The sequence below is a fragment of the Artemia franciscana genome, chromosome 14, assembly GCF_032884065.1.
Source record: "Artemia franciscana chromosome 14, ASM3288406v1, whole genome shotgun sequence".
NCBI classification, from domain to species: Eukaryota; Metazoa; Arthropoda; class Branchiopoda; order Anostraca; family Artemiidae; genus Artemia; species Artemia franciscana.
In genome coordinates, this window is record NC_088876.1 from 784,580 (window position 1) to 812,432 (window position 27,853).

General features: G+C 36.7%; 1 protein-coding gene across 3 annotated transcripts in view; it reads left to right on the forward strand.

Moving 5' to 3' along the window:
• The first annotated feature begins 5,919 nt into the window (after positions 1 to 5,919).
• LOC136035151 (uncharacterized) overlaps positions 5,920 to 27,853 on the forward strand; it is a 77,183-nt gene continuing 55,249 nt past the window's right edge. For 2 of the 3 annotated variants that reach the window (XM_065716702.1, XM_065716701.1), the window contains exons 1-4: positions 5,953 to 6,079; positions 14,255 to 14,494; positions 16,188 to 16,492; positions 22,260 to 22,429. In XM_065716702.1, the coding sequence (XP_065572774.1) occupies positions 6,021 to 6,079; positions 14,255 to 14,494; positions 16,188 to 16,492; positions 22,260 to 22,429 (774 nt within the window). In that variant the 5' untranslated portion in view covers positions 5,953 to 6,020. Of the gene's footprint in view, positions 6,080 to 14,254; positions 14,495 to 16,187; positions 16,493 to 22,259; positions 22,430 to 27,853 lie in introns of all 3 variants that reach the window. The other variant, XM_065716703.1, reaches the window with a different exon arrangement.

Consider the following 27,853-nt stretch of genomic DNA (forward strand, 5'->3'; position numbering starts at 1 on the left):
CGTGGCATTTTGTCCCTCATTAATGCGTAACTTACGAATTACCTAACGTAACGAACTTTTATATTTGTATATTTTTATTACGTATATGAGGGGGTTTGCCCCCTCGTCAACACCTCGCTCTTTATATTAAAGTTCAAATTGTGCTCCAATTCTTTAATAATGACCTCATTAATACGTAACTAACGAATTAACTAACGTAACGAACTTTTATATTTGTATATTTTTATTACTGAGGGGGTTTGCCCCCTCGTCAATACCTTGCTCTTTACATTAAAGTTCTAATTGTGCTCCAATTCTTTAATAATGACCACTGAACCACAAAGGCCGTTTAATTAGAATAAATGGCTCTTTCGAAATTACCAAAAAATACTTTAGCGTAAAGACCGAGGTACTAAGGAGGGGACAAACCCCCTCATATATGGAATAATTTATGTTCGTTTTAATTATTAATGTTGCTCCTTCAGTTGAAAAACTTGTTTTTTTTATTTAATTTCTCATTGTTGTTTCAAATAATGCTGGAAAATCCAGCACCCCCTGCATGGAAATTCTCTTCCCCCATGATAACTTCCTCCATGAAAAGATCCTCTCATGTATCTTCCCCCCCCCCCCAGCACCAGAAAAAAAACCGCCTGAAAATGTCATTATACTTCGTCAATAACCATTACTATATGTAAACAATGGCCAAAGTTCATAACTTGAAGCCCTGCCCTCGGGGACTGGGGGGATTAAATCGTCCTCAAAATAATTTTATTTGGTTTTCGACTATACTCAACAAAATGGCTTCCTCAAATTTTTGATCCGGTGACTTTGGTAAAAAACAAGCGTGGAAAAGGGCCTAGTTCCCCCCCCCCTCAATTTTCGATCACTTAAAAAGGGCACTAGAAATTTTAATTTCCGTTAGAATGAGTTCTCTTACGACATTTTAGGACTCCTGGATCAATACGACCACCCCTGGAAAAAAAAAACAACAAATAAACACGCATCCGTGATCTTTTTTCTGGCGAAAAATGCAGAATTCCACATTTGAGATAGAGCTTGAAACCTCTACAGTAGATTTCTCTGATACGCTGAATGTGATGGTGTAATTTTCATTAGGGCTCTATGACTTTTAGGGGGTCTTTGCCCCTTTTTTTCGAAAATAAGGCAAAGTTTTTGAGGCTCGTACCTTTTGATGGGTAAGACTAAACTTAATGAAACTCATATATTTAAAATCAGCATAAAAATACGATTCTTCTGATCTGTTTTGTAGAGTTTCAGTTACTATTGAGCCGGGTCGCTCCTTACTACAGTTCGTTACCACGAACTGTTTGATTCCAAATATATAAAATTCTTAAGTTTAATGCCACCTATCAAACAGTTCGTGGTAACGAACTGTAGCAAGGAGCGACCCGGCTCAATAGTAACCGAAACTCTACATCGAAAGAATCAAATTTTAATGCTGATTTTAAATATATAAGTTTCATCAAGTTTAGTTTTACCCATCGAAAGTTACGTGCCTAAGAAAATTTGCCTTTTTTTAGAAAATAGGGGGAAACACCCCTTAAACTTCATAAAATCTTGACAAAATTCACATTATCGCATTCAGCGTATCAGAAAACTCTGCTCTATAAGTTTCAAGCTCCTATCCACAAAAATGTGGAATTTTGTATTTTTTGCCAAAAGACAGATTACGGATGCGTGTTAATTTATTGTTTTTTTTTTCAGGGGTGATCGGATCGAACCAGTGGTCATAGAATGTCACAAGAGGGCTCATTCTAACAGAAATTTAACGTTCTAGTGCCCTTTTTAAGTGACCAAAAAATCGGAAGACACCTAGACCCCCTCCCACGCTCCTTCATTTCCCAAAGTCACTGGATCAAAAGTTTGAGATAGACATTCTTTTCAGCATAATCGAAAAACTTAATAAGTATGTCTTTGGGACGACTTAATTCCCCACAGTCCCCGGGGGAGGGGCTGCAAGTTACAAACTTTGACCGTTGTTTACATATAGTAATGGTTATTGCGAAGTGTACAGCCGCTTTCAGGGGGACTTTTTCGCGTTGTGGTGGGAGTGGGTCAGGGGAGGGTGTTACGTGGGAGGATCTTCCATGGAGGAATTTATCATGAGAGAAGAAAATTTCCATGAAGGGGGCGCAGGATTTTCTAGCATTATTAAAAAAACAATGAGAAAATAAATAAAAAATAAGTTTTTCAACTGGAAGTAAGGAGTAGCATTAAAACTTAAAAAGAACAGAAAATAATATGCATACAAGGGGGTTCGTCTCCTCTACAATACCTTGCTCTTTATGCTATAGTACTTTTAGTAATTGCAACTATTTATTCTACGGCCTTTGTGATTCAGGGGTCATTCTTAAAGAATTGGGACGAATTCCAAGCTTTAGTGTAAAGAGCGAGGTATTGACGAGGAGGCAAACCCCCTCATATGCGTAATAAAAATATACAAATATAAAAATTCGTTACGTTAGTTATTCGTAAGTTACGTATATTTATTACTAATAAAAACGTTCATAAAAAAAATAAAAAGTTCTAGTTTCATTTGTAAGGAACCAAAAAATGGAGAGCAGCTAGGCCTCCTATTCACCCCTTTATTCAAAATCGTCCGATCAAAACTATGAGAAAGACGTTTAGCCAAAAAAAAAATTAATGTGCAAGTTTCGTTTTAAATATTCATGTACGGTGAGCCAAAATCAAAGCATGTATTAATTCAAAAACGTTGAGAAATTAAATTAACAAAACAAGTTTTATTAACTGCAAGTGAGGAGCGACATTAAAACTTAAAATGAACAGAAAATTATTCAGTATATGAAAGGGGTCGTCCCCTCCTCAACGCCTCGCTCTTTACACCAAAGTTTTTTTATTGTTTTGAAAAATAGAGTTGTGATAAAGAGTCAAACTTTAGCGTAAAGAGTGGGTTGTTGAGGAGGGGACAGCCCCCTTCATATACGGAATAATTTCTGTTGGTTTCTCATCAAAAACTACAAGCTTAAGGAAATTTGCCTCATTTTCGAAAAAGCGGGAAAATATATTTCAATATGCAAGGAATTCAAAAATACTGTAGAGGTTTCAAGCTCCCATATCCAAAAATGTGGAATTTTATATTTTTTGTCAGAGGGAAAATCACGGATGCGTGTTTATTTTTTTTTATTTCGTTTCTTTCTCCTTTCCCTTCCAAGGGGCTATTGCATTGAATCAATGCTCCGAAAGAATTGGGAAAGGGCTAATTTGGACTGAAATTAAAAGCTCTAGTGCCCTTTTTGAGTTACCAAAAAATTGGAGGGAAACCAATCACCTCCCATGCGTTTCTTCCCCAAAGTCATCCGATCAAAATTTTGAAATAGCAATTTTGCTCAGCATAGTTGAAAGGTCTAATAACTGCGCCTTCGGGGTTGAAAGGAAACCCCACAGCCCCTGGAAGAAGGGCTGCAGGCTATGACGTTTGCCTGTTGTTTAAATACTGTTTTATAATAGAGAAGTATCCAGATATTTTTCGGGGAGGAGGTCTGGGGACGGATTTTCTAGGGGGATTTTCCTTTGGGGGGGGGGAGGTTTCTGTGTTAACTTTCCAGGGGAAATTCTACACAAGGGGAACATTGCCAGAATTAATATACGAACTTACTTTCCAGGTGAAATTTTACACGAGGGGAAAATTGCCAGAATTCATGTACGAAATTACTTTTATTCGTCTTACTTTCTCGTTGGAGACTCTATTTTACATGTGAAAGATGCTCTGCAGGAAATCTCCATGGGAAATTTTTTAGCAGAATTGGGATTCCATGAGAGAGGGTATTTTTCGGAAAAAATTATACATAGGGTTCATTCCACCATAAGCTACCAATCAATCAGATATTGAACAAAACAAGTCTTTATTCCAAATGAAAGTGTGCTATATAGTATCTTTCAGGTAGAATCGTCCGCAATGAATTTCTCGGGCGAATTTGCAGTGAGTATGGAATTTTCCGGATATAATTTTCTGGAGGGAAGGATTTTACGTAGGAGGGCTTTCCATAGGGAAATTTTTGGAGGGTGTAAATTTCCCATGGTAGGAGAGGTGAATGTTCTGGGATTATTTGAAAAACAATCAAAAATTAAGTAAAAAAGACCATAAAGTAAAGAGCAACCTTTAAACTTACAACGAACAGAAATGAATTCCCTGTATTAGGGGGTTATCCCTCCTCAATACCCCGCTCTTTACGCTGAACTATCGACCTTTTGTCTCAATTCTTTAAGAACGACTTCTGAAACACAAAGGCCGTTTAACTACAAGCCGAAACATTTTTAAAGTACTAAAAAAGTGCGTGAAGAGAGGAGTGTTGAGAAGAGGGCAGCCCTTTTGTCATAGGGAATAATTTGTGTTCGTTTTAAGTTTTAATGTTGCTCTTTATTTTCAGTAAGTAAAACTTTTCTCTATTTAATTCATTTCAGGATTCATTTATTCATCTTTAGGAGTACTTGTTACTTTATTTACAACACAATTATTCATTTAAATTTGTATTTGTTTCAGATTGTATTTATATACTGATAGTGATTTCTGTTCCTTTTAATTTAGAGTTATGATAAGTATTTGTGGTACTTGTGTCTTCTAGCCACCACACTCAAGTTCTGTCGAGAAGTGAAGTCTGGTTAGGAACCGGTTTTTTAGACGATGGGGCGAAATTCATTCAGTTTCCGGTCCGTGTTGCTAGGTGGGATCTGTGACTATAGATGTTACAATGAAAATTTGGGATTTGCCAAGGACTGAAGAAGAGGCAATTAGAATTTTCCAGGATAAGGGTGTGTTACCAAAAATAAGACACTGCCTCAATAGACACAGCATGACATCCCGCCATCATTTAAAATTATGCCTAACAGAGCATATGTGGCAGGGGGCAGTAGCGGCAGAGGGCAGAGCTCATTTCAACGCGATTCTCTAAGTTGTAGTTTTCACAATTTTGTTGATAAAGTATTATATTTTCATCATATTTGTTTCATTTCATTAGCATTAACCAAACTTCACTTCTCGACAAAACTTGAGTGTGGTGGCTATAAGACACAAGTACCGTATTTGTGGTACTTGTCTATTTATAAAACACACTCGAAAAGTAAAGTTTCGTTAATGCTAGTGAAAAAAAAATATGACGAAAATATAATACTTTATTGGCAAAATTTTGAAAATAAAAACTTGGAAATATGCTCCCAGAATGCAGTGTTACTTCCAAAATACTTCCAAAAATGTTGCTTCTCGTAAGAGTACAAAGTCATGGTGTGCCCATTGACGCAGTGTTTTGTTTTGGGCAACAACCCCTTATCCTGAAAAAATATAACTTCCTGTTCTTTGGTCTTTGGCAAATCCCAAATTTTAATTTGAACATCCATGGTGAGACGCTATAAACACAAACTGGTGTCCTCAAGAATCACGTTAATAATGAACTAGGTCAAAAATCGCGTTAATAATGAACTTTTCTTTGTCTTTCAGATGGTCTGCTGACATCGAAGCTCCTAATTTAATAATTCACGAATGACCTTCACATTTTTGCTAATAAAGTATTCTATTTTCATCATGTTTTATTGTCACCAAACTTTACTTCTCGAGTGTGTTTTATATAATATACAAGTACCGTATTTGTTTCTACTCCTTAGGTTTTATTTGGCTTTCTACTTCCCTTTGATTTTTTTTTTCACTTTATTTTGAAACAAATTAAAAATAAGGGGTTTCGGTCTTATGTACTACTCTAGAGAGAAGGAGCTTCATTTTGTAATCCATTACGAACTAACTCAGTTAAGTTACACCTAAGGGACATGAAAATATCATTAGTCACAAGTATGGTTAGGGTACACAAACTTTTTATCACTCTCCAAAGCCCAAACAAACCCCAGCTGGTAAAGGGCATTATGCGCCATCTAATTGAAAAAACTGCAGTTTGCTACATGAGCAATAAATTACCCAATTGATGTTTACGGTCTTTCCAGGAACTTCAAAACAAGGTTGCGTACTAGCCGTCAGAGAGGGGTGAATCCAGTTGATCAGCTGTTAAGAAGGTTGAATGAGTTTAAGGATACATGCTATAGAAAAAATGTCAGATATACAATCAAAACCTGAAGAGTGAGTAACTGGTTGATACTCCTAATATTTCATAGTGGTTCCTTTGAGGTGCTGAAGGGCTGTAGCCCTCTCAATATCTTATCCACGATCTTTATTTTTATTTGTTAGGTCATTTTAAGACCCTGTTTCATTCTTTTATATATGGTCATGATTTGAAAACAAATTATTACACACTAATTATGCAAATAAAATATATTGGTAAGGAATGCGAGCTTTTCGGGGAGGGTGGCACATTTTCGGAGGTAGATGAAAATTTGTCGATTGAGGTAACCACTAGCTAAAAGATGGTTAAACTTTCGGTAAAATTCTAGTTAATTGACTTCTTGCTATCTCAGAAAGGGTTTAGGTTAGGAAAATGAAACTTTCAGGGAGTAATCTACAGACTAAAGTATGTCCCAGGAAGGTATTTTGAAGCAACTACTTCCACTCCTTCTCCCTCTAGAGGGTCCTGACCTTTGATGACCTTTAAAAATATGTGTGTTATAAAAGTGAAACCTTGCAAAATAGATCTTCTGGTTAATTGAAGTACAACAAAATTGTTTTCGGCTTCAAAACTGCTCAATTCCATTTTATAAGGTTTTAAAGATATGCAAATACATTTCCTAAATTTTGAAAATAAACCATTGATATGGCTCAAAATTCTACACAAATAACAAGAATTGCATTTTCAGAACTAAAGGCAGCGAAAAAGCAACTAGTAACAGAAAATTAAACTAAAATGCTGTTTTGTCAAAATTTCAATAGGTATAGACCTGTCATGTAGGCAAATTTCAGGGCCGTCTAGAGGGAGAGGGAGTGGAGGTGGGTACTTTAAAATACCTTCCCGGGACATACTTTAGTCTGTAGATTCATCCCTGAAAGTTTCATTTTATTAACCTAAACCCTTTGTGAGATAGCAAGAAGTCAATTAACTAGAATTTTACCGAATATTGAGATAGCTTGGAAATACATACCTTCGAAATCAGAATTTCATCCTCAATCGAAATATGAAAACCATTTGCGTCATAAATGAACTTGATTACCTCCCTCTGGTGATAAATAATACAGAATAAATTATAAATATGCGTTGAATTTTCCATTTTTTGATAGACCTGTTAAATCGGTTTGATGAAATGTGATATGAAAAATTCAGTACATGTATACAATTCAGGCTACATATTTGATCATTATGGAAGGAGGAGTTTGTGACATGCATACATGTTTTATTTGGATTCAAGATGCACTTCTGATACTAAATATGTCTATTTCTTAGCTGTCTTAAAGTTCAGTTGATCAGAGTAGTAGTAATAACCCTTTCAAACCCAACTCTTCAAATCAAATTTAACTTTGGCACAGTGTTGATTCGAGACAAAATAGTTTGTTTGTTGTATTTGTATTCGAAATGAAGTATGAGTATCTAAAGTAGAGTGTCATTGGTAAATGTTTAGTTTCGTTCCAAGTGCGTATTACTGAATATAGCAAGATTCTGATAATCGCATACTCTTTCTTTGTCTTTATTAGAGAAGCGCATCCATTTTTTAGCTTTGTAAAATCCCCTCCAACGACACTAAAAATGCGTAAAGTGGGTTTGCTTACATGTAATATTACCTATAGAGTGAAGCGTGTTAGTCCATGAGCCCCTTCGGCATTTGGGCGAGGTCTGTATTCTATATTTATTCAACAAAGAGCGATAAAAAAGGAAAAAACCTCAAACATGGTTTATTAAATAAATATAGAATACAGACCTCGCCCCGCTGCCCGCGGGGTTCATGGACTAATACGTGTCGCTCTATAGTAATGTTATCTGTAAGCAAAATCGGACGTTTGTTTTGTTCAGATACAGCTGGCTACTTTAAACTCGAAAGTGAAAGTGAACGATCTTGGATATTAACATTAATGGATGCGTGAGCCTTTTACTTACCTTTTTTTAATTATATGTTTTTTTAATATCTTGTTTTTAATTGTATATCCAAGGTTACCGTAATGCGAGTAGTGTTACCTCCTTCTCAAGGAGTTGAATTTGAAATACCTCTATACCCTTCTCAAATTTAACTTTTGCACATCGTCGATGCAAGAAAAGTAATTTGTTTTGTGTATTTGGTTTTGAAAATAAAATTATAATTATCCAGAATAAAGTAAAAACGTACAAATAATAGCTCAATAGGAATAAATCCTTTTATTTGACAGTGAAACAAATAAAAAATCTCTGAATGTTTCTATCACATATATACTGGCCGTTTTCAGCTTATATGCTGAATATGGTCATGTGACTGGAATATCTTGTAAAATTTTGCACCGAATTTTTAATCTTGCAAAACTGATTCGTAAATTTGGAAATGATAAAAATCCTGGTTTGGCTTAAAATCCCGCTCATATCATATGAATTGTCTTTCAACCTAGAGCCAAAGAAAAAGAGAACGCAAACCCAAAATAAAGGTAAAACTATATTTCTCAAAATTTAGATGGGTCACAATACCTGTCTCCTATGCTATCTCCTAAGCTAAGAGTTTCGTTTTCCCAACTTAACTACTGTTCAAGGGAGCGAAGGTCCCTAATCTAAAACTTACTCGTAATTTTTAATGGTTACAAGACCTGTATTCTAAGAAAAAATCACACAAACAAATAAAGAAAATGTTACACCAAAAATGTTCTAAATTGGATCCATATTAGTTCGAAAGGGTTCTAGATATTTACCCCCCGCGGAAAATACCCCAAGTAAAAACTACTACTTCTCTTTACCGATTCATTCATCTGGAAGGAGTGGGGGGACGGTTAATTCAGAAAAATTAGAAAAAATGAGGCATTTTTAACTTACGAACGGGTGATCGGATCTTAATGAAATTTTATATTTAGAAGGATATCGTGTCTCAGAGCTGTTACAGCAAATCCCAATCTGATCTGGTGACATTGGGGGGAGTTGGAGGGGGAAACCTAAAATCTTAGAAAACACAAGAGTGGAAGGATCGGGATGAAACTTGGTGGGAAAAATAAGCACAAATCCTAGATACATGATTGACATAAACGGAACGGATCTGCTCTCTTTGGGGGCTCGACCGAGATCCGTTGATTTTTGAATTTAAAAAAAAGGGAATAGTTGTGGGAAAAGTCAAAGTCATGGCCAATTGTAGAAAAAAGCCAAGACAGATTTCCAGCCCAGTCAATGGTTAGTTCTGAAAAAAATCGAAAAAAGAGGTATTTTTAACTTACGAAGGACTGATTGGATCTTTAATGAAATTTCATATTTAGAAGGATCTCGTGACTCAGATGTCTTATTTCAAATCCCGACCACATCCAGTTGTCATTGGGGGGAGTTGAAGGGGGAATTGGAAATCTTAGAAAACGCTTAGAGTGGAGAGATCAGGATGAAACTTAATGGGAAGAATAAGCACAAGTCCAAGATACGTGACTGGCTTAACCGGACCGGGTCCGCACTCTCTGGGGGAGTTGGGGAGGGGGGGGTGTGATTCGGAAAATTAAAAAAAATGAGGTATTTGTAACTTATGAACGAACGGGTTACCAGATTTTAATGATCAGAGCTCTTATTATAAATCCCGACCAGATCCGGTGACAGTGGGGAGAGTTGAAGGGGGAAACAGGGAATCTTGGAAAACGTGAAAATTGAGGTATCTTATTTTACGAATGGGTGATCGGATCTTAATGAAACTTGATTTATGGAAAGATCTTATGTCTCGGATGCTCCATTTTCAATTCGAATCGGATCCGGTGACGTATGGGGTTGGAGGGGGAAACAGAAATCTTGGAAACCGGAAATCTTGGAAAGCGCTTAGAGTGGAGAGATCGGATGAAACTTGATGAGGAGAATAAGCACAAGTTCTAGATACGTGATTGACATATTTGGAACGGAACCGCTCTTTTTGGGGGAGTTGGGAGGATTTCCAGTGCTTTGGCTAGTTTTGTGCTTCTGGACGTGCTAGGACGATGAAAATTTAGGCGTGTGTAGGAAGACCTGCACAAATTCACTTGAAAACAGTCGTACCCCATTTTAACCATCTGGGGGGCTAGAGGAAGAGAAAAAAATGAAAAAATGATATTTTTAACTTGCGAATGGGTGATCGGATCTTAATGAAATGTGATATCTAGAAGGAACTTGTGTCTCAGAGCTCTTATTTTAAATCCCGACCGTATCCGGTGATATTGGGGGCAGTTCGAGGGGGAAATGGAAAATCTTGGAAAACGCTTAGAGTGGAGAGATCGGGATGAAACTTGCTGGGAAGAATAAGCACAAGTCCTAGATACGTGATTGACAAAATCGGACTGAAACTGCTCTCTTTGGGGGAGTTGGGGGGAGGGTTTTAATTCGGAAAAATTAGAAAAATGGAGACATTTTTAGCTTAAGAACTGGAGACCGGATCTTAATGAAATTTGATATTTAGAAGGAGCTCCCGGGTCAGAGCTCTTATTTTAAATCCCAACCAGATCTGGTGACATTGGGGGGAGTCGTAGGGGGGAAACCGGAAATCTTAGAAAACGATTTGAGTGGAGAAAACCAAGAAACTTGATGGGTAGAATAAGCAAATACGTAAATACGTGATTGACGTAACCGGACTGGATCCGCTCTCTTTAGGGGCTAGGGGGAGGGGTCCAGTGTTTTGGCGAGCTCGCTGCTTCTGGACGTGCTAGGACGATGAAAATTGGTAGGCGTGTCAGGGAGCTGCACAAATTGACTTGATAAAGTCGTTTTCCCAGATTCGCCCATCTGGGGGACTAAAGGGAGAGGCAAAATTAGAAAAAATTAGGTATTAATAACATACGAGTGGGTATACTTTTAAACCAATCCATTGATTCTTAGAATTTTTCTAGAGCTCATATCAAATGAGCTCTTGGCTCTTCCGACCTCGTCACAAGTGCCATGTGAGCTCTTAGCTCTTGTTTAATGTTCTAAGTGATTGGAGCCAACCAGCCCCTTGGGGGTGGTATTTTCCGAGGAGTGAATTTTTTCGGGGGAATTTTCTGAGGGAGACTTCCGCTGGGGGTATTTTGCACAGGAGGATTTTCCGTGGGGGTAATTTTCTGGGGGGGGGGCAAACGTTGGTCACTGTTCAAAAGATTTAATTCTGAAAAAATAGAAAAAATTATGTATTTTTAACTTACGAAGGAATAATCGGATCTTCATGAAACTTCATATTTAGAAAGACCTCGTAACTCAGATCTCTTATCTTAAATCTCAACCGGATCCAGCGTAATCAGGGGGAGGGGAGTTGGGGGGACCGGAAATCTTAGAAAATGCTTAAAGCGGTGAGATCAGGATGAAACTGGATGGAAAGAATAATAACCTGTCTAGGATACGTGACTGACATAACCGGACCGGATCTGCTCTCTTTGGTGGAGTTGGGGGGGGGGGTAATTTTGAAAATTGAGGTATTTGTAACTTACGAAAGGGTGACCAGATCTTATTGAAATTTGATATTTAGAACGATCTTGTGCTTTAAAGCTCTAATTTGAAATTTAGACCAGATCCTGTGACATTGGGGGGAGTTGGAGGGAGAAACCGGAATTCTTGGAAAACGTGAAAATTGGGGTATTTTTATCTTACGAACAGGTGATCGGATCTTAATGAAATTTGATATTTAGAAGGAATTAATGTCTCAGAGCTCTCATTTCAAATCCCGACCAGATCTTTGAGATTGGGGGGAGTTGGAGGGGGAAAACTTGGAAAACACTTGGAGTGGAGGAATCGGGATGAAGCTTGGTGGATAGAATAAGCAAATGTCCTTGATACGTGATTGAAGGAACTGTACTGGATTTGCTCTCTTTGGGGGAGTTGGGGGCAGGGGTTCAGTGATTTGGCGAGTCAGGTTCTTTTGGACGTGCTAGGACGATGAAAATCGTTCGTCGTGTCAGGGACCTGCACAAATTGACTTGATAAAGTCGTTTTCCCAGATTCGACTATCTGGGGGGCTAAAGGGTGAGGAAAAATTAGAAAAAATTAGGTATTTATAACTTACGAGTGGGTGATCGGATCTTAATGAATTTTGATATTTAAAAGGACATCGTGACTCAGAGCTCTTATTTTAAATCCTGACCGGCATTAAGCCTTATATTTTCTTTTTAAATCAATCTTTTGATTCATAGAATTTTGTTAGAGCTCATACCATATGATCTGTTGGCTCTTAGCTCTTCTTGCCTCGTCACAAGTCCCATATGAGCTCTTAGCTCTTGTTAAGTCAAGTTTTTAATGAAATTTAAGAAAATACAATCCTAACATAGGCAACAAAAGCTGATGATTCAATTTGAGAAAAGGGTATAATTTATTTTGGGAAAATGGGAAACTTCCATATATCTCAAAATCCGAAGAAGATATATTAAGGCACATTTGATGAATCGATTGGCGTGTTTCGTTTATAAAGATGGGTCGTGAATACGTCTTTGAAAAAATCGGCACATAACACCTTTTGAATTACTGCAGTCGTTGTGTCTACAGGGTCCCGTGTCTACAAGCCTGCAAAAAGTGTCAGTTATGCGAATAGATTTATAAGTGAATAAAATTGCCAAGTTATCTTAGTTTCTCACAGAATTTAGTTATATTTTAAAAGTTGTATATCATGCCTGCTAAAAGACTATTGAAAACCTTAGAAATTGGTTTTTTATTTTCCCAGACAATTTATTTACTTTTCTACTCTTAAATTAACATCCTATTTTTGGGCAGGTTTTGTGTTCTGAGTAAAGCGCCATTGTTCCAAATTTTACAAATACAGATTTATATCAAAAGCAAGTTTGTTTGATCTAGGTTTGTAGATATATTTTATATAAATTGCACTTTTTTGAAGAAAAAGTATTGATTTTTGCTCTTTGTAGGCTTCAACATTACTCTGCCATTAGATTTTTTTTCACTAGTTCAGAATAGAACTATCACGTGTCTATAGTGTTTCGCGTTCTTCCTCTTGACTATTCGACTTCGTATCGCCCTCCTCATTAACAAGTTAAGCAGGCTTCTTTGTCGGAAGTCGATATCTCGAATGAAATCGGTATGTATATTCGACAAAATTGGTATATGAACGTGAATATTGGTGTCAACCGCATCATGAAATAGTTCATGGGTTGCATCTGCCTGCTTGAACTGTGCTTAGGGTTTCTGATTTGAGTGCAGCAGTGAGGGCCGTACCCAGGTTTTCTTTCGGGGGGTGTTTTACTCAAGGATTTTTTTTAGGGGGAGGGGTTCACAAGAAACTCCATCGATCCAAATCGAAATTCCAACATCTTCCAATTTATTGAATTTTGTTAAGTTATTAGGAGATTACAGGAATCACCCGGTGAGTGTTCCTGCATGCTGTGTCGCCTAGGTGCGCCAAACATTCTGTTAAGCTGCGTTTCGGGATCATCCTTGCAAATTGTGAGTGTACCTTTCTGGTAAGCTACGAAATTTTGGGCAACCCCCTGGTCCATATTACGGTACATAACCCGGGGTAAATTCTGGAGGACATTCTGCCGCGGCTTTCAACAAATGCTGTTTGACAAGTTTCAATATGCTTCCTGAGTCAACTGCATATTTCCTCGAAAAAAAAACATATGTGGTAGATTTCCTGAGCATGAGTTTGGTTGATTCCATGTGCAAAGTTCTGGTAAATCAGCCAAATTCCAGCAGATATTTTAAGCCTAATTCTAGGTGCAAGTATCATATTCAAAGTCTTCGTAAATTCCCAGAGCAATTTTTCTGTAGATCACTGATCTATATTCGGATTAACTCTCTTGCTCGAATTCTGGCAGACATCGATCACCCGATTTTTAGGATAAATTTGCAGTAGAATTCTTCTAAGTGCTTTGAGCAAATCTCCCATGGATTCACCAAGCAACACTCCACAAGATCTTGGGAGCAATAAGCTGGCACCCTCCTTAAAAATAATCATATTAAAATAAATTTAACCAATTTTTATTGTTTAGGAGCAAACCGAACAGAAATTTCTTATATTTATTCTGTGTGGAGGATTTATCCCCCTGATATCCCTATTAAAGATCGGGCAACGCCGAACATTAATTACGGTATAACGGTTATCAAAAAGACTAATGGTGTACTAAAAAAGGCTTTGCCTCCTTTCCAAAAGAAGGAAGACCTCCCCGTATTTGTACGAAGCGACGAAACATAACTGAAGAGACGTGACGAAAATCAATAACAAATATTAGAATTTATTTTATCTTTTGGTTTAAATAGATTTGCAATTTTAAAGATATTTTTTATAGTACTTCAAAACTGCATAATATTCCTCATGAACATGAGGCTTATCACCATGGTGGTGGCGTTCTTGGAGTTATTGGTGGATTAGGCCATGCCTTAGAAGATGTGCTTGTATCAAAAACTCGTAAAAGAATGACGTCTACTGGGGAAGAGATGACGACAGATGAGCGTCATTGGCGTCACGTTGCTGAAGAGGAAAGAACCTATAATGATTTTCATCCTGAAGTAGCTCCAGACACAAAAGTGTAAGGGTGTTTTTGTACTAAGGGAATACCCGACAATTTTGTAACTATTGAGAGGAAATATAGTTTTACCTGGAATTATAATGAACCGGTTAATTTCCGGTCAGTATTGCCATATCTACAAAGCATCACTGATCTGATCCAAATTAGTTAGGATGAATTTTAAGTCCGGCAAAAGATGCAAACAAATGACCCTTACCAAATGATTTCCTGTTCTTGGATACAGGAAGAAATATGAAATAGCCATTATGCTCAGACAGACTTTTGATACAGCCATTAGCTCAGCATAGTTTAAAACCTCAATGACTATGCCTCTTTGAATAACACGACCCCGCCGCCTCTAGATAAAGGGTAGGGGCATAGGAGTATTTTTATTGGGGGGAGGGGAAAGAGTGGTATCCATCGTCAGAGTAAAGGGGCATGGGCTATATAATAATTTTGTCTCCAAATTATGTGGGAGAGGGCTATTGCCCCCTGAAATAACGCCACTGTTAAAGGCTCTAAATTATATAATTTACCCATTGTTTACATATAGTAGGCTATCTGTTATTGGGAAATAAACGGAAATTTTCGGGTTTTTTCCTGGGATAGTTTCCAATGGAAATTTAACATGGCGGGGGGCTTCATACATGATTTGAAAATGGTCACGAATTAATTGAGAAAACAAGTTTTCTCAACTGAAAGTAAGAAGTAATATTAAAACTTAAATTGGACAGAAATCATTCCGTGGATGAGGGGGGCTACCCTGTCCCCATCTTTCACTTTTTACACCAAAGTTTAACTTTTTGCCCCAATTCATTTAGTATAACTTTTTGTCCTTATTTAATTTAAATGATAAGCATTTTTAAAGAATTTTGAGACTTTAGCGTAGAGAGTAAGAGATGAGAAAGGGGCGTACCCCCGTATATTTGGAGTAATTTCTGTCTTTTAATAGTTTTAATATTGCTCCTCACTTTCATTTGAAAAAAAACGTGTTTTTTAATTAATCACATTATAGATACAGTATCTGCTATACAAAACTTGTGTATATGAAAATGCTAGTTTTCCAGGTTATATATTCGTCGATTTAAATCTTGTGGCAAACACAATGATCTCCAAGAAATTGTCACCCATGAATGCTGTAGCCACATATAGAGGCAAGCAGCACGTGGTGTACCCCACCCCAGCATCCATTGCACCCATAGTTTTCATAAACAGTCTCATATGTTCTGATAATATTTCGCTAGATAAAAATAAATATCTTGCTATACCCGTGTATATTATCCTTTTTTGTCCTTTTTGATGACCCCCATCCCCCGCTAAGAAGTGCACTCCCTGCGTATGGAAATTTCTTCTTATGGGATCACAAAACCTCTTAATTAATTCTAATGTGTTTTGTACGAATATATGCCCTGTTTCTATTATTTAAATTTATTTGTGAGTAAAAAATGAAACTATTAGGCCTAATCTTGGTAGGCACACAAGCAAAGAGGGATTTTTGGACCCATCCCTCTTCTGAAATCTGGATACTTGTTTAAAATTTTGCATACTTACTTCACGTTTACCTAAATCATTCTTTCCTTGGAAGGAAAACAAAGGCTGTGTATAAGGTAAGTCAAGGGTCCTATTTAAAATTTTACAGAGGGAATACTACTTCCCTGTAGTGCTCCTCTAGTAGGGGCACTTTATGTTTATTTCTAGTTTATCTTTATTTTAGAAACACAAATCCAACGCCATCTGATGATAAAACAACAACCACTGGCCAGCAGCACATTTCCCATTTGACTCATGCCTGGCCAGAGCCAGATTCAAAGCTCATGGTTGGCAGTAATCCAAAAGCTACTCCAAGCTCACAAGAAGAAATGGAACAAGTGCGAATTCATATGGAAAAAATGGGAAAACAACCATTTAACAAGACAGTGTCCCACCCCGAACATGTTCCCCGTCCAGTAGAAAAAGATATCAGCGGAGAGGAACGACCAGCCATTTCAGAATTTGATAGAGCTCTTGATAAACTCACAGGTAACTTGGGTAATGTTTTGGCCTATATTAGTGAAATTTAAACCTCGAAAAACGACACTGAATAATAGCGATGTTTATTTCTAAAATGTAGAATTCTTTTACATAATTACATACGGTAATTGAAAAATCTCACATGAGTTCTTCGGTATTTTGTTAAGCTGCAGTACGTTTAAGTGTAATCTTTCCTACTAGTTAACGCGAAAACCCATCAGCCTATCATAATTATTATCCTAAATCGTCACAATCATCATAACTTTTCAAAAACTAAAAACGTGGTATGAAGATTGAATCTCTGTTTAAGCGTGGAATGTTTTCTAGGAAACATTTTTTAGTTTCTTTCGCAAATTTATTACTTTCTCTTCCGGAAATTTAATTTGGTTGCTGTTATGTTGACTTTTCGCAACGTAACGGAAAATTGCGTATTGTAAAATTCTATGTAGAACTCTAGTCTAATTAACACTGTCTAAGTTCCTGAATGCACGTTGCTTGTAAGATTAAATAAAAAAAAACTAGTTTTTTTTAACTGAAAGTAAGGAGCGACATTGAAATTTAGAACGAACAGAAATTACTCCGTATATGAAAGGGGCTGTTCCCTCCTTAACGCCCCCCTCTTTACGCTAAAGTTTGACTCTTACTCTCATCTCTACTTTTTAAAACAGTACAAAACATTAGCGTAAAGAGAGGGGCATGAATGGATCAAATGGTTATCTCAGAATTTGATCTAGTAACTTTGGGAAAAAATGAGCGTGGGAGGGGGCTTAGGTGCCCTCCGATTTTTCGTCACTTAAAAAGGGCGCTAGGACGCATCCGTGATCTGACTTGTGGATAAAAATACAAAATTCCACATTTTTGTAGATAGGAGCTTGAAACTTCTATTATAGGGTTTTCTAATACGCTGAATTTGATCGTGTGATTTTCGTTAAGATTCTATCACTTTTAAGGGGTGTTTCCCCCATTCTCTAAAATAAGGCAAATATTCTCAGGCTCATAACTTTTGATAGGTAAAACTAAACTTGATGAAACTTATATATTTAAAATCAGCATTAAAATGCAATTCTTTTGATGTAACTATAGGTATAAAAAATTCCGTTTTTTACAGTTTTGGTTACTACTGAGCCGGGTCACTCCTTACTACAGTTTGTTACCACAAACTGTTTGATTGTATAAAAGACACGTGTGCGATTTCTGGCTTCGTTTGAAAGAACCATTATGTGACACTTTGTCAAATAGATAGTTATAACACATCCTATTAAACAAAACACGTTTGAATGATTGATGTAATCCAAGTTCCATGTCTAAGGCGATAAGAAGTTTCTATATTACCGAAACTGCGTCATATTCATTAAAACAAAATTATAATTTTTAACTTTTCGTGCAAGAAGTGTTTTGTTATGAAAGCTAGAAACAACCTTTATTGTGCAAACGTGTGTTCATCAATAACTATAAAACCACAAAATGATTTCTTTAGGACTTTGCATTAGTCTTCTGCTCTCTAGATCATAATTTAAATGATAATATGGCCGCAACTAAGGCTCGAGAGGGTGTTTTCCAAGGTCTTATTTCATTTTTTCCCTACTTGTGAGCTCTTAAAATTTCTTTGAAAAAACAACTTACTTGGACGAGAATTGGTAAAGTGAGCCCTTTGGGGCCCGGTTCGGTGCTTCTTTGGACCTAAAATCGGGGTTGTTCTAAGCATACTATGAACTTCAATATTCCCACTATTAAGATTCTAATAAATAACGATATCATCGCTTTTCTGTATACCTGAAGCGACCATCGTCATATCTAAATTACCTGAAGTCACTTAAATAACCTGAAGCCATCATCGTCTCATCTAAATTGCCTGAAGCCACCAGAAGCCGTTAAATTACCAGAAGCCGTTACCTAAATTACCTGAAGCCACCAGAAGCCATTACCTAAATTATCTGAAGCCACCGTTGTCTCATCTAAATTACCTGAAGCCATCACCTAAATTACCGGAAGCCACCATCGTCTCATCTAAATTACCTGAAGCCACCTGGAGCCATTACCAGAAGCTATTGAATTACCAGAAGCCATCACCTAAATTACCGGATGCCACCATCTTATCTAAATTACCTGAAGCCACCAGAATCCATTACCTAAATTACCTGAAGACACCAATCGTCTCATCTAAATTGCCTGAAGCCACCAGAAGCCATTCCCTAAATTACCTGAAGCCACTATTGTCTCATCTAACTTACTGTATTCGTTTTCTCGAGTTCCAAACTTATAGTCGACAATCTTGGTTTTAAATACATGCAAGTTTATTGGGTAACAAAGGCCGTACCCAGGTTTTTCGTTTGGGGGGAGTATTTTTTCATCGGGGGCACAAAAAAACTTTAAAAACGCTAAGATAAATTAAAGGCCAAGATAAAATTAGATCGTACCATGTTGTTTCTAAATTAAATTTTAATCAAGTAGGGTTCTCTGATACGCTAAATGCGATGGTGTGATTTTCGTTAAGATTCTATGACATTTAGGGGTTGTTTTGTAACTTTTGATAAGTAAGACTTAAATTTGATGAAACTTATATATTTTAAATCAGCATAAAAATTCGAGTCTTTTGATTTATCTATTGATATTAAAATCCCATTTTTAAAGTTTCGTTTACTATTGAGCCGGATCGCTCCTTACTACAGTTTGTTACCACGAACTGTTTGATTGGTAATGGTTTTATTGTATTTGTTGTCAAATGCCCTTTCCCTTCCCGGATCCCCCCCCCACACGAGATTAGGAAAAATACCGTTGTTATGGTGTTCTCATGGAAAAACCCTTTTTGGTATTTTATGGGGGGGATGTAAAAAACGATAAATTTGCCCAACCCGTGCAAGATATTGAAAAACAGCAACATTTACAAAACTGTTGTATTGATCTAGAGACTTCAAAATATGAAATAACTAATATTACTACCAGTTTGCTGCAGCACTTAGCCACCCGAGGCCAACAGCTACGAACACTCCTCTTCCACCCCTATCCATTCAGAGTTTCCCTCTTTACACCTTAACAAGAATGTCCTTTAAATCCTTTCTTCCCACCCTATTGTGGGATGGCAACTGCTTTTTGTTAAGAAGGATAGAAGGATAGCTAAAAAAAACCTTTGCATTCAACATTTTTAAACAAACAAAAGAAATATGATGGAAAATAGCGGTTTTCAGGAATGGATAGACCTGAGATTGGTCCAGAGGGGGACCAACCGTATTTTTATTCTGAGGTACTGTCTTCATTCGCTTTTTTTTGGGTGAGTTTGACAAGTGAAGGTAATGTGGATAATCATGAAGTTCTAACCCCAGTAAAAAGGGACAAAAAATGAGTTCCAATTATAATTATAATAATTTCTCCATTTTGGACAATGCTCACTATAAAACAGTTCGTGGTAACGAACTGTAGTAAGGAGCGATCCGGCTTAATAGTAACCAAAACTCTAAAAAATGGAATTTTATACCAATAGCTACATAAAAAGAATTGCATTTTAATGCTGATTTTAGATATATAAGTTTCATCAAGTTTAGTCTTACCCATCAAAAGTTACGAGCCTGAGAAAATTTGCCTTACTTTAGAAAATGGGAGGAAATACCCCCTAAAAGTCATAAAATTCTAACGAAAATCACACCACGTATCAGAGAACCCTGTTGCTGAAGTTTCAAGCTCCCATATACAAAAATGTGGAATTTTGTATTTTTTTTTGCCAGAAGCCAGATCACGGATGTGTGTTTATTTGTTTGTTTGTCTGTTTGTTTTTTTTTCCAGTGGTGATCGTATCGACCCAAGTGGTCCTAGAATGTTGTGAAAGGGCTCATTCTAACGGAAATGAAAAGTTCTAGTGCCTTTTCTAAGTGACCAAAAATTTGGAGGGCACCTAGCCCCCCCACGCTAATTATTTTCCCAAAGTCAACGGATCAAAATTCTGAGACATTTTATTCAGCGTAGTCGAAAAACCTTATAATTATGTCTTTGGGGACGACTTACTACCCCACAGTCCCCGTGGGAGGTGCTACAAGTTACAAATTTTGACCAGTGCTTACACATAGTAATGGTTATTGGGAAGTGTACATACGTTTTCAGGGGGATTTTTTGGTTTGGGGGAGGGGTTGATAAGAGGGGTGTATGTTGGGGGAACTTTCCATCGAGGAATATGTCATGGGGGAAGAAAATTTCCATGAAGGGAGTGCAGGATTTTCTAGCATTATTTAAAAAAAACAATGAAAAAATAAATATGAAAAAGTTTTTTCAACTGGAAGTAAGGAGCAGCATTAAAACTTAAACCGAACGGAAATTATTACGCGTATGAGGGGCTAACCTCCTCCTGATACCTACGCTAAAGTATTTTTAGTAATTTTAACTATTTATTCTACGGCTTTTGTGATTCAGGGGTCATTCTTAATGAATTGGGACAAAATTTAAGCTTTAGTGTAAAGAGCGAGGTACTGACGAGGGGGTGAACTCCCTCATATATGTAATAAAAACATGAGAATACAAAAGTTTGTTACGTAAGCTAATTTATAAGTTATGTATATCTTTTACCAATAAAAAAATTAACTTTTAATTTCTTACGAATTTTTTTGCCTTGCCTTTTTAAGTAACCAGTTGCCTTTTTAAGTAACCAAAAATTGGAGGGCAATTAGGCTTCCTCTCCCGCTCCTTTTTTTCAAAATCATTCGATCAAAACTATGAGAAAGCCATTTAGCCAAAAAAATAAATAAATATGCAAATTTTGTTTTAATTATTCCTCTGCGGAGAGCCAAAATCAAAACATGCATTGATTCAAAAACGTTCAGAAATTAAATAAAACAAAGTTTTTTTTTTAACTGAAAGTAAGGAGCGACATTAAAACTTAAAATGAACAGAAATTACTTCGTATATGAAAGGGGCTGTTTCCTCATCAATGCCCCTCTTTTCGCTAAATTTTTTTACTATTTTAAAAAGAAGAGTTGAGAGAAAGAGTCAAACTTTAGCTTAAAGACCGGGACATTGATGAGGAAGCAGCCCCTTTTTAGAGTTTCCATTTTTTTTCCATTTTAGTCCATTTTTAAGAGTTTTGGTAACTATTGAGCCGGGTCACTCCTTACTACAAGTTCGTTACCACGAACTGTTTGATCTATTCGATCGGCTTATGAAAAAACAATAGGGTCAAATGTAAGAGGTCATTCGATCGTTTTATTATTTCAAGGTTTTTCAATGCCATTGTCTGCCATAATTTGGTATGTATCACCCTTGTGGGAAATGTTGTCTCTCACCGAGGGTGAAAAAATACGGAGCACTTATTACTGATAAGCAAAATTTTTGCTGGGACTTCCACTCAGGTTCTCTAACACGGAGATCTCATATATATACGGAATATTCAATTCATCAACTGAAGTGATAGACATACATATATATATATATATATATATATATATATATATATATATATATATATATATATATATATATATATAATATGTATATATATATACATTTACAGGGTGGATCTAGGGGGGCTAAAAGTTGTAATCGCCCTGGGTGGCACGCCAGGCAGCTAAATAAGCTTATTTGGCAAACATTTTAACATCTACAGTATTGATGGGGTGGCAGGGGTGGAAAAAATCTATATCCCCACCTCTGAGTAAAAACCTAAGTCCGGCTCAGCCCATCTGTATTGAAAATGGTATGTTAAAATAAAGAAAAAAGATCTTCCACAAATCTTGCCTCTTTTATCATTATGTGTGATTATGATTTGGCTCAAGCTTAATGAAGCTTGCATTTTCAGGGGTTTATAACAATGCTCATTTAATGGCAGAAGATATACATTCACACCCCGAATTGTCCAAAAAAACTTATAGAAGGCACAAGAGTGAATCAGAAAACAAAACGAGTGAAGAAATGTTTGAAGAAGCACTAGACAAAATAAGTTCTGCCTATGGAAGTAGTCACATAACAGTAAGTTTTTAATTAACTATTAAACAGATTTAAATGATGAATTTTGCTGGGTTTCTCACCTAGAAGTTCAAGATGTGTCGCACAAACCCAAAGCTAAGAATTGGCTCCTGATATTCGATGGACAGAAAAAAAAAGATTTTTCGAAGGAACTAAATTATTATTCCTTTAATTAGTTTATCAATATTCAATATTTTATTGAATTAAATTAAACTATTAAACAAAAAACAATGCACAGTTTAATCATTTGACAAGTAGCCGTCCAAGAAGAAACAAAGCTCTTAGGACGAACGATTACAACAATCAATATCAATGAATTCAACTAAATAACTCAAACAAATATAACAGGCCTATATAATAATATTAATAAGTAAAATAAATATCAAAAACCAATCTCTCTTGTCTAAATATGTATTAATATATATATATATATATATATATATATATATATACAATTACAATAAATAAAAATAAACAAAGACCGCACGCGCTATTGTTCCTCATCCTCCTTTCAAAATAAATACTTATTTGAACTTTTCTTAAATTACTGTAGATGTTCAGCTCCTTAATACTCGCCGGTAGCACATTCCAAACACTCGGTCCCAAATAGCGAATTGTAAATCTTGCGCGAGTACTCCATCTATAGTCAATCACAAGTTTATCCATATTTCTAGTACTATATTCATGTAATCAAGTATAACTCTTATAAAAATGAGAAAAAATATCTAGGCATATATCGTTTCAAAATTGATATATAAAAATTGCAGCCCGGTAATCCGTGAGCTGTCCAACATTTATCACTCTTAACTTTCAGTAGCAAGTTTCTGTATGCTTAGAAGCTTTCACATACTCTAAACACTATTCTAGACACTTATTCTAAACACTTTATGTGTTTATGTGTACACTTTGTGTCTATGTGTACTGTTTATTCTAAACACTTTATTTTGTAAATTTCGGATACGTTTATAACTAGAGTAGAATTTAGTGGCTCATAAAACATAGCCATACATAATGCAAAGATTAACTAGTGCATGATATAAAAGAAGTAAAATTTTATTCGGAAGAAAATTTTTCAAACGATTAATAGCTCCAGCTCCTCTAGCCAATTTAGTAGAAAATAAATCACTGTGCAGTTTTCAAGATAAATTACAATCACCATAATACCATAGTATTGAACACAATTTACCAGATTCAATGGCTCTCCACTCAATCACCAAGATCAATCCACTTCACAATCCACAAGGTCAAGTTCCCATTCTACTATATACAATAAAATTAATTTTACTCACATTTACTGATAAATATCTAAGAGCAGTGAATGTATAAAATTGAGCAATTGCACTATCAACCTTTTCTATTAAAAATTCAACACAACGACTAGAAAAAGTAAGAGCAGTATCATCTGCAAACGAAGCAAGGCAAGCACTCGGCAGGTAGAATCTCATCGTATCAACATAAATAAAATAAAGCACTGGACCTAGAACAGAACCCTGGGGAATACCACTTTTGATCAAACTACTGACCAAAAATAAAATCATTTAATACAACTATAGTAAGTCTTCCATTTAACAAACTTTCAAATCACATCAGATGTAAATCTGACACCCAAAAAATTCTAATCTACGTAATAAAATATTAAAATCTACTGTTTCAAAGGCTTTTCTAAAATCAACAAATACTGTAAGGGCAAGTTCACCTTTTTCAAGATGAATATTCACTAAATCCAACAGGTACTGCAGAGCAAGGGACTTTGAGGGATTATTCCTGAATCCAAATTGTGTTTTGGGAAGAAGTCCTTTTTTAGTAAGAAAATAATCATACAGACGACGGTGCACAGTTTTCTCTATTATCTTAGAGTATGTTCGACTTCACACCTCCTTTACGCACTGGTATCAATTGCTTCTTTTAAGGCCTCCGGGAATTTTGCAGTTTATAGTTATACGTTTGACATGAAGCGAACAGGGTAAAAGGTAAGTCATAACTGCTCTGAATGTACGAAGATTCACTCCATCAGTGCCAGCTGAGTGCCTTTTGATCACCTTTTCTAATTCATCATTAGTACATGACTCAAACTGGCTTGGCCTATGGCAAAAAAGTCAACTTTTGAACTAGACAGATAGATTTTTTTTTGGATGACAGTGGATAGCTCTTGATGAGCTGATCAAAGCATATGTCATCCATTTCTTGGTAGAAAATTCCTTCATGATATGTACCAGTTTGAAAGTTTAAAGGGGTTGACAACTTCAGTAGTAAGGTACACACTGAAACCAAAAATAGGCTGATACCAAATGTGAGATATACAGGGGAGTTTTAAGCAACAGTTGGTTGGTGTAACTAGCGTTTATTTTAACATCCTTACAGATCAAGAACTTCAGTGTTCAATCGAAGCGAGGAAACAAAACCAAGGTGTTGCTCTCGCAACACTCGGCGAAGCTGAACAAAGGTTGCCACAACACCTCACGTTGCCTATGCGACGTAAATCTAGTTGTCACTGAAGTCGTGTGAAATTTTGAATATTGTTAAATATTTATTGCAAACTACTCTTTTTTACTGGCTATTTAAATTTTACTTAAAATTTAAACTACAATCGAAAATTTTTAGTTCTTAAGCAGAAAAACTGAAAAAAACCTTGACAAATATTAAAAAAATGATTAATAGTGAATCGGTGTCAATTGAAAAGAGACTGAAGTTATGAAGTTAAAACAAAACGTTCTTCAGAAAAGAAGCTTTTCAAGAAAAGTAAATAACAAACATTTAATTATGTTCACGCTCTGCTGTAATAATTTAAAAGCTGTTACGTGATTTCTTTGCCAGTGAAAAGGCATTTAGCTCACTTGATCAGCTCATCGCGTACTTTAGGAGCGTCAGTAAACTCCAGACTTGTACTTGTACTCCAAAAGTCGGAGATTCGAGTCCTGGTGTCGCGGGTCAATGGTGTGACTATAAGATCAGCAAGAGTCGACTCAGCTCAAAATGGGTACCTAGAGAAATCTGGACGGAAACACAGGAAGCGTTCGATAATTTGCCGCCAACCACGTATTGCACTCCCAACCAAGGGCATTGAATCAGGAAATCGCTATCTGCGCAACACAGACCACTCGTCTGCATACGAAAAAGTTATTTTTTTCATATTAAATTAACGACCAAAGATGCTTGGAAGTTGTCATTTCTTTTCAAAAGGGCTTTTGTTTCATTTTATCAGCCACCGAAGTGGTTAGAAACAGTAACTTGTGATATCAAATCTGTAACTTGTGATCTCAGCAGCTGGCCGCAGTCAGCCTGTATCTGCGGTCAGTCTGCTGAAAAAAAACAACTGGTAGTAAGCTCAAGTATACTTAGATCACCTTTCTTCAATACGCTACCAATATTTATAGGCTCATCATAAAGAGTATGGGTAACTTACAAGAGTTGAAAATTGCACTAATGTTGAAAAAATCCTCAACACCATTTAGTGTTTAGTGACACTTGACAATTTTTTTCAGGGTAATAAGTGTCTAATCTCAGTTCCTGACAGATAAAAGACTATAAAGGTTGAAACAGGAGCTAAGAGCTCTAATGGCACTTGTGACGAGGCAAGAAGAGCTAAGAGCCAAGAGATCATATGGTATGAGCTCTAGCAAAATTCTATGAATCAATAGATTGATTTAAAAGGAAAATAAGAGGCTTAATGCCAGTCAGGATTTAAAATAAAGCTCTGAGTCGCGATGTCCTCCTAAATATCAAAATTCATTAAGATCCGATCACCCACTCGTATGTTATAAATACGTAATTTTTTCTAATTTTTCCTCTCCCTTTAGCCCCCCAGATGGTCGAATTTGGGAAAATGACTTTATCAAGTCAATTTATGCAGCTCCCTGACACGCCTACCAATTTTCATCGTCCTAGCACGTCCAGAAGCACCAAACTCACCAAATCACGGAACCCCTCCCCCAACTCCCCCAAAGAGAGTGAATCCAGTACGGTTCCGTCAATCACGTATCAAGGACATTTGCTTATTCTATTCACCAAGCTTCATCCCGATTCCTCCACTCCAAGTGTTTTCCAAGATTTCCCCCTCCAACTCCCCCCAATGTCAAAATATCTGGTTGGGATTTGAAATAAGAGCTCTGAGACATGAATTCCTTCTAAATATCAAATTTCATTAAGATCCGATCACCTATTCGTAAAATAAAAATACCCTAATTTTCACGTTTTCCAAGAATTCCGGTTTTCCCCTCCAACTCCCCCCAATGTCACAGGATCTGGTCTGAATTTAAAATTAGGGCTTTAAAGCGCAAGACCCTTCTAAACATCAAATTTCATTAAGATCTGGTCACCCTTACGTAAGTTACAAATACCTCAATTTTCAAAATTACCCCCCCCCCCCCAACTCCACCAAAGAGAGCAGATCCGATCCGATTATGTCAGTCACGTGTCTTAGACAGGTTTTTATTCTTCCCATCCAGTTTCATCCTGATCTCACCGCTTTAAGTATTTTCTAAGATTTTCGGTTCCCTCAACTTCCACCCCCCCCCCAATTACGCTGGATCCGGTTGAGATTTAAAATAAGAGATCTGAGTCACGAGATCCTTCTAAATATGAAGTTTCATGAAGATCCGATCACTCCTTCGTAAGTTAAAAATACGTCAATTATTCTAATTTTTTAGAATTAACTCTCCCCCCCAATAGAGCGGATCCGTTCCAATTATTTAAATCAAGTATCTAAGACTTCTGATTGTTTTTCCCACCACGTTTCATCCCGATCCCTCCAATCTAAGCGTTTTCCATGATTTTAGGTTCCCTCACCCCAAACTCTCCCCAGTGTCACCAAATCCGGTCGGGACTTAAAAAAAGAGCTCTGAGACACGATATTCTTCTAAATATCAAATTTCATTGAGATCCGATCACCCGTTCATAAGTTAAAAATACCTCATTTTTTTCAGAATTAACCCCCCTCCCAACTACCCCAAAGGGAGCGGATCTGTTCCGATTATGTCAATCTTATATCTAGGACTTGTGCTTATTTTTCCCACAAAGTTTCATCCCGATCCCTTCACTCTTAAGTGTTTTCCAAGTTTTAGGTTACCCTCCCCCCCCCCCAACTCCCCCCATGTCACCAGATCCGGTCGGTATCTAAAATAAGAGCTCTGAGACACGATATCCTTCTAAATGTCAAATTTCATTGAGATCCGATCACCCGTTCGTAAGTTAAAAATACCTCATTTTTTTTTTCATAATTAACCCCCCCCTCCCCAACTGCCCCAAAGATATCAAATCCGTTCCGGTTATGTCAATCATGTATCTAGTACTTGTGCATATTTTTCCCACCAGGTTTCATCCAGATCCTTCCACTCTGTGTTTTCTAAGTTTTAGGTTTCCCCCTCCCAACCCCCCCCCCCCCCCCCCAATGTCACCAGATCTGTTCAGGATTTAAAATAAGAGCTCTGA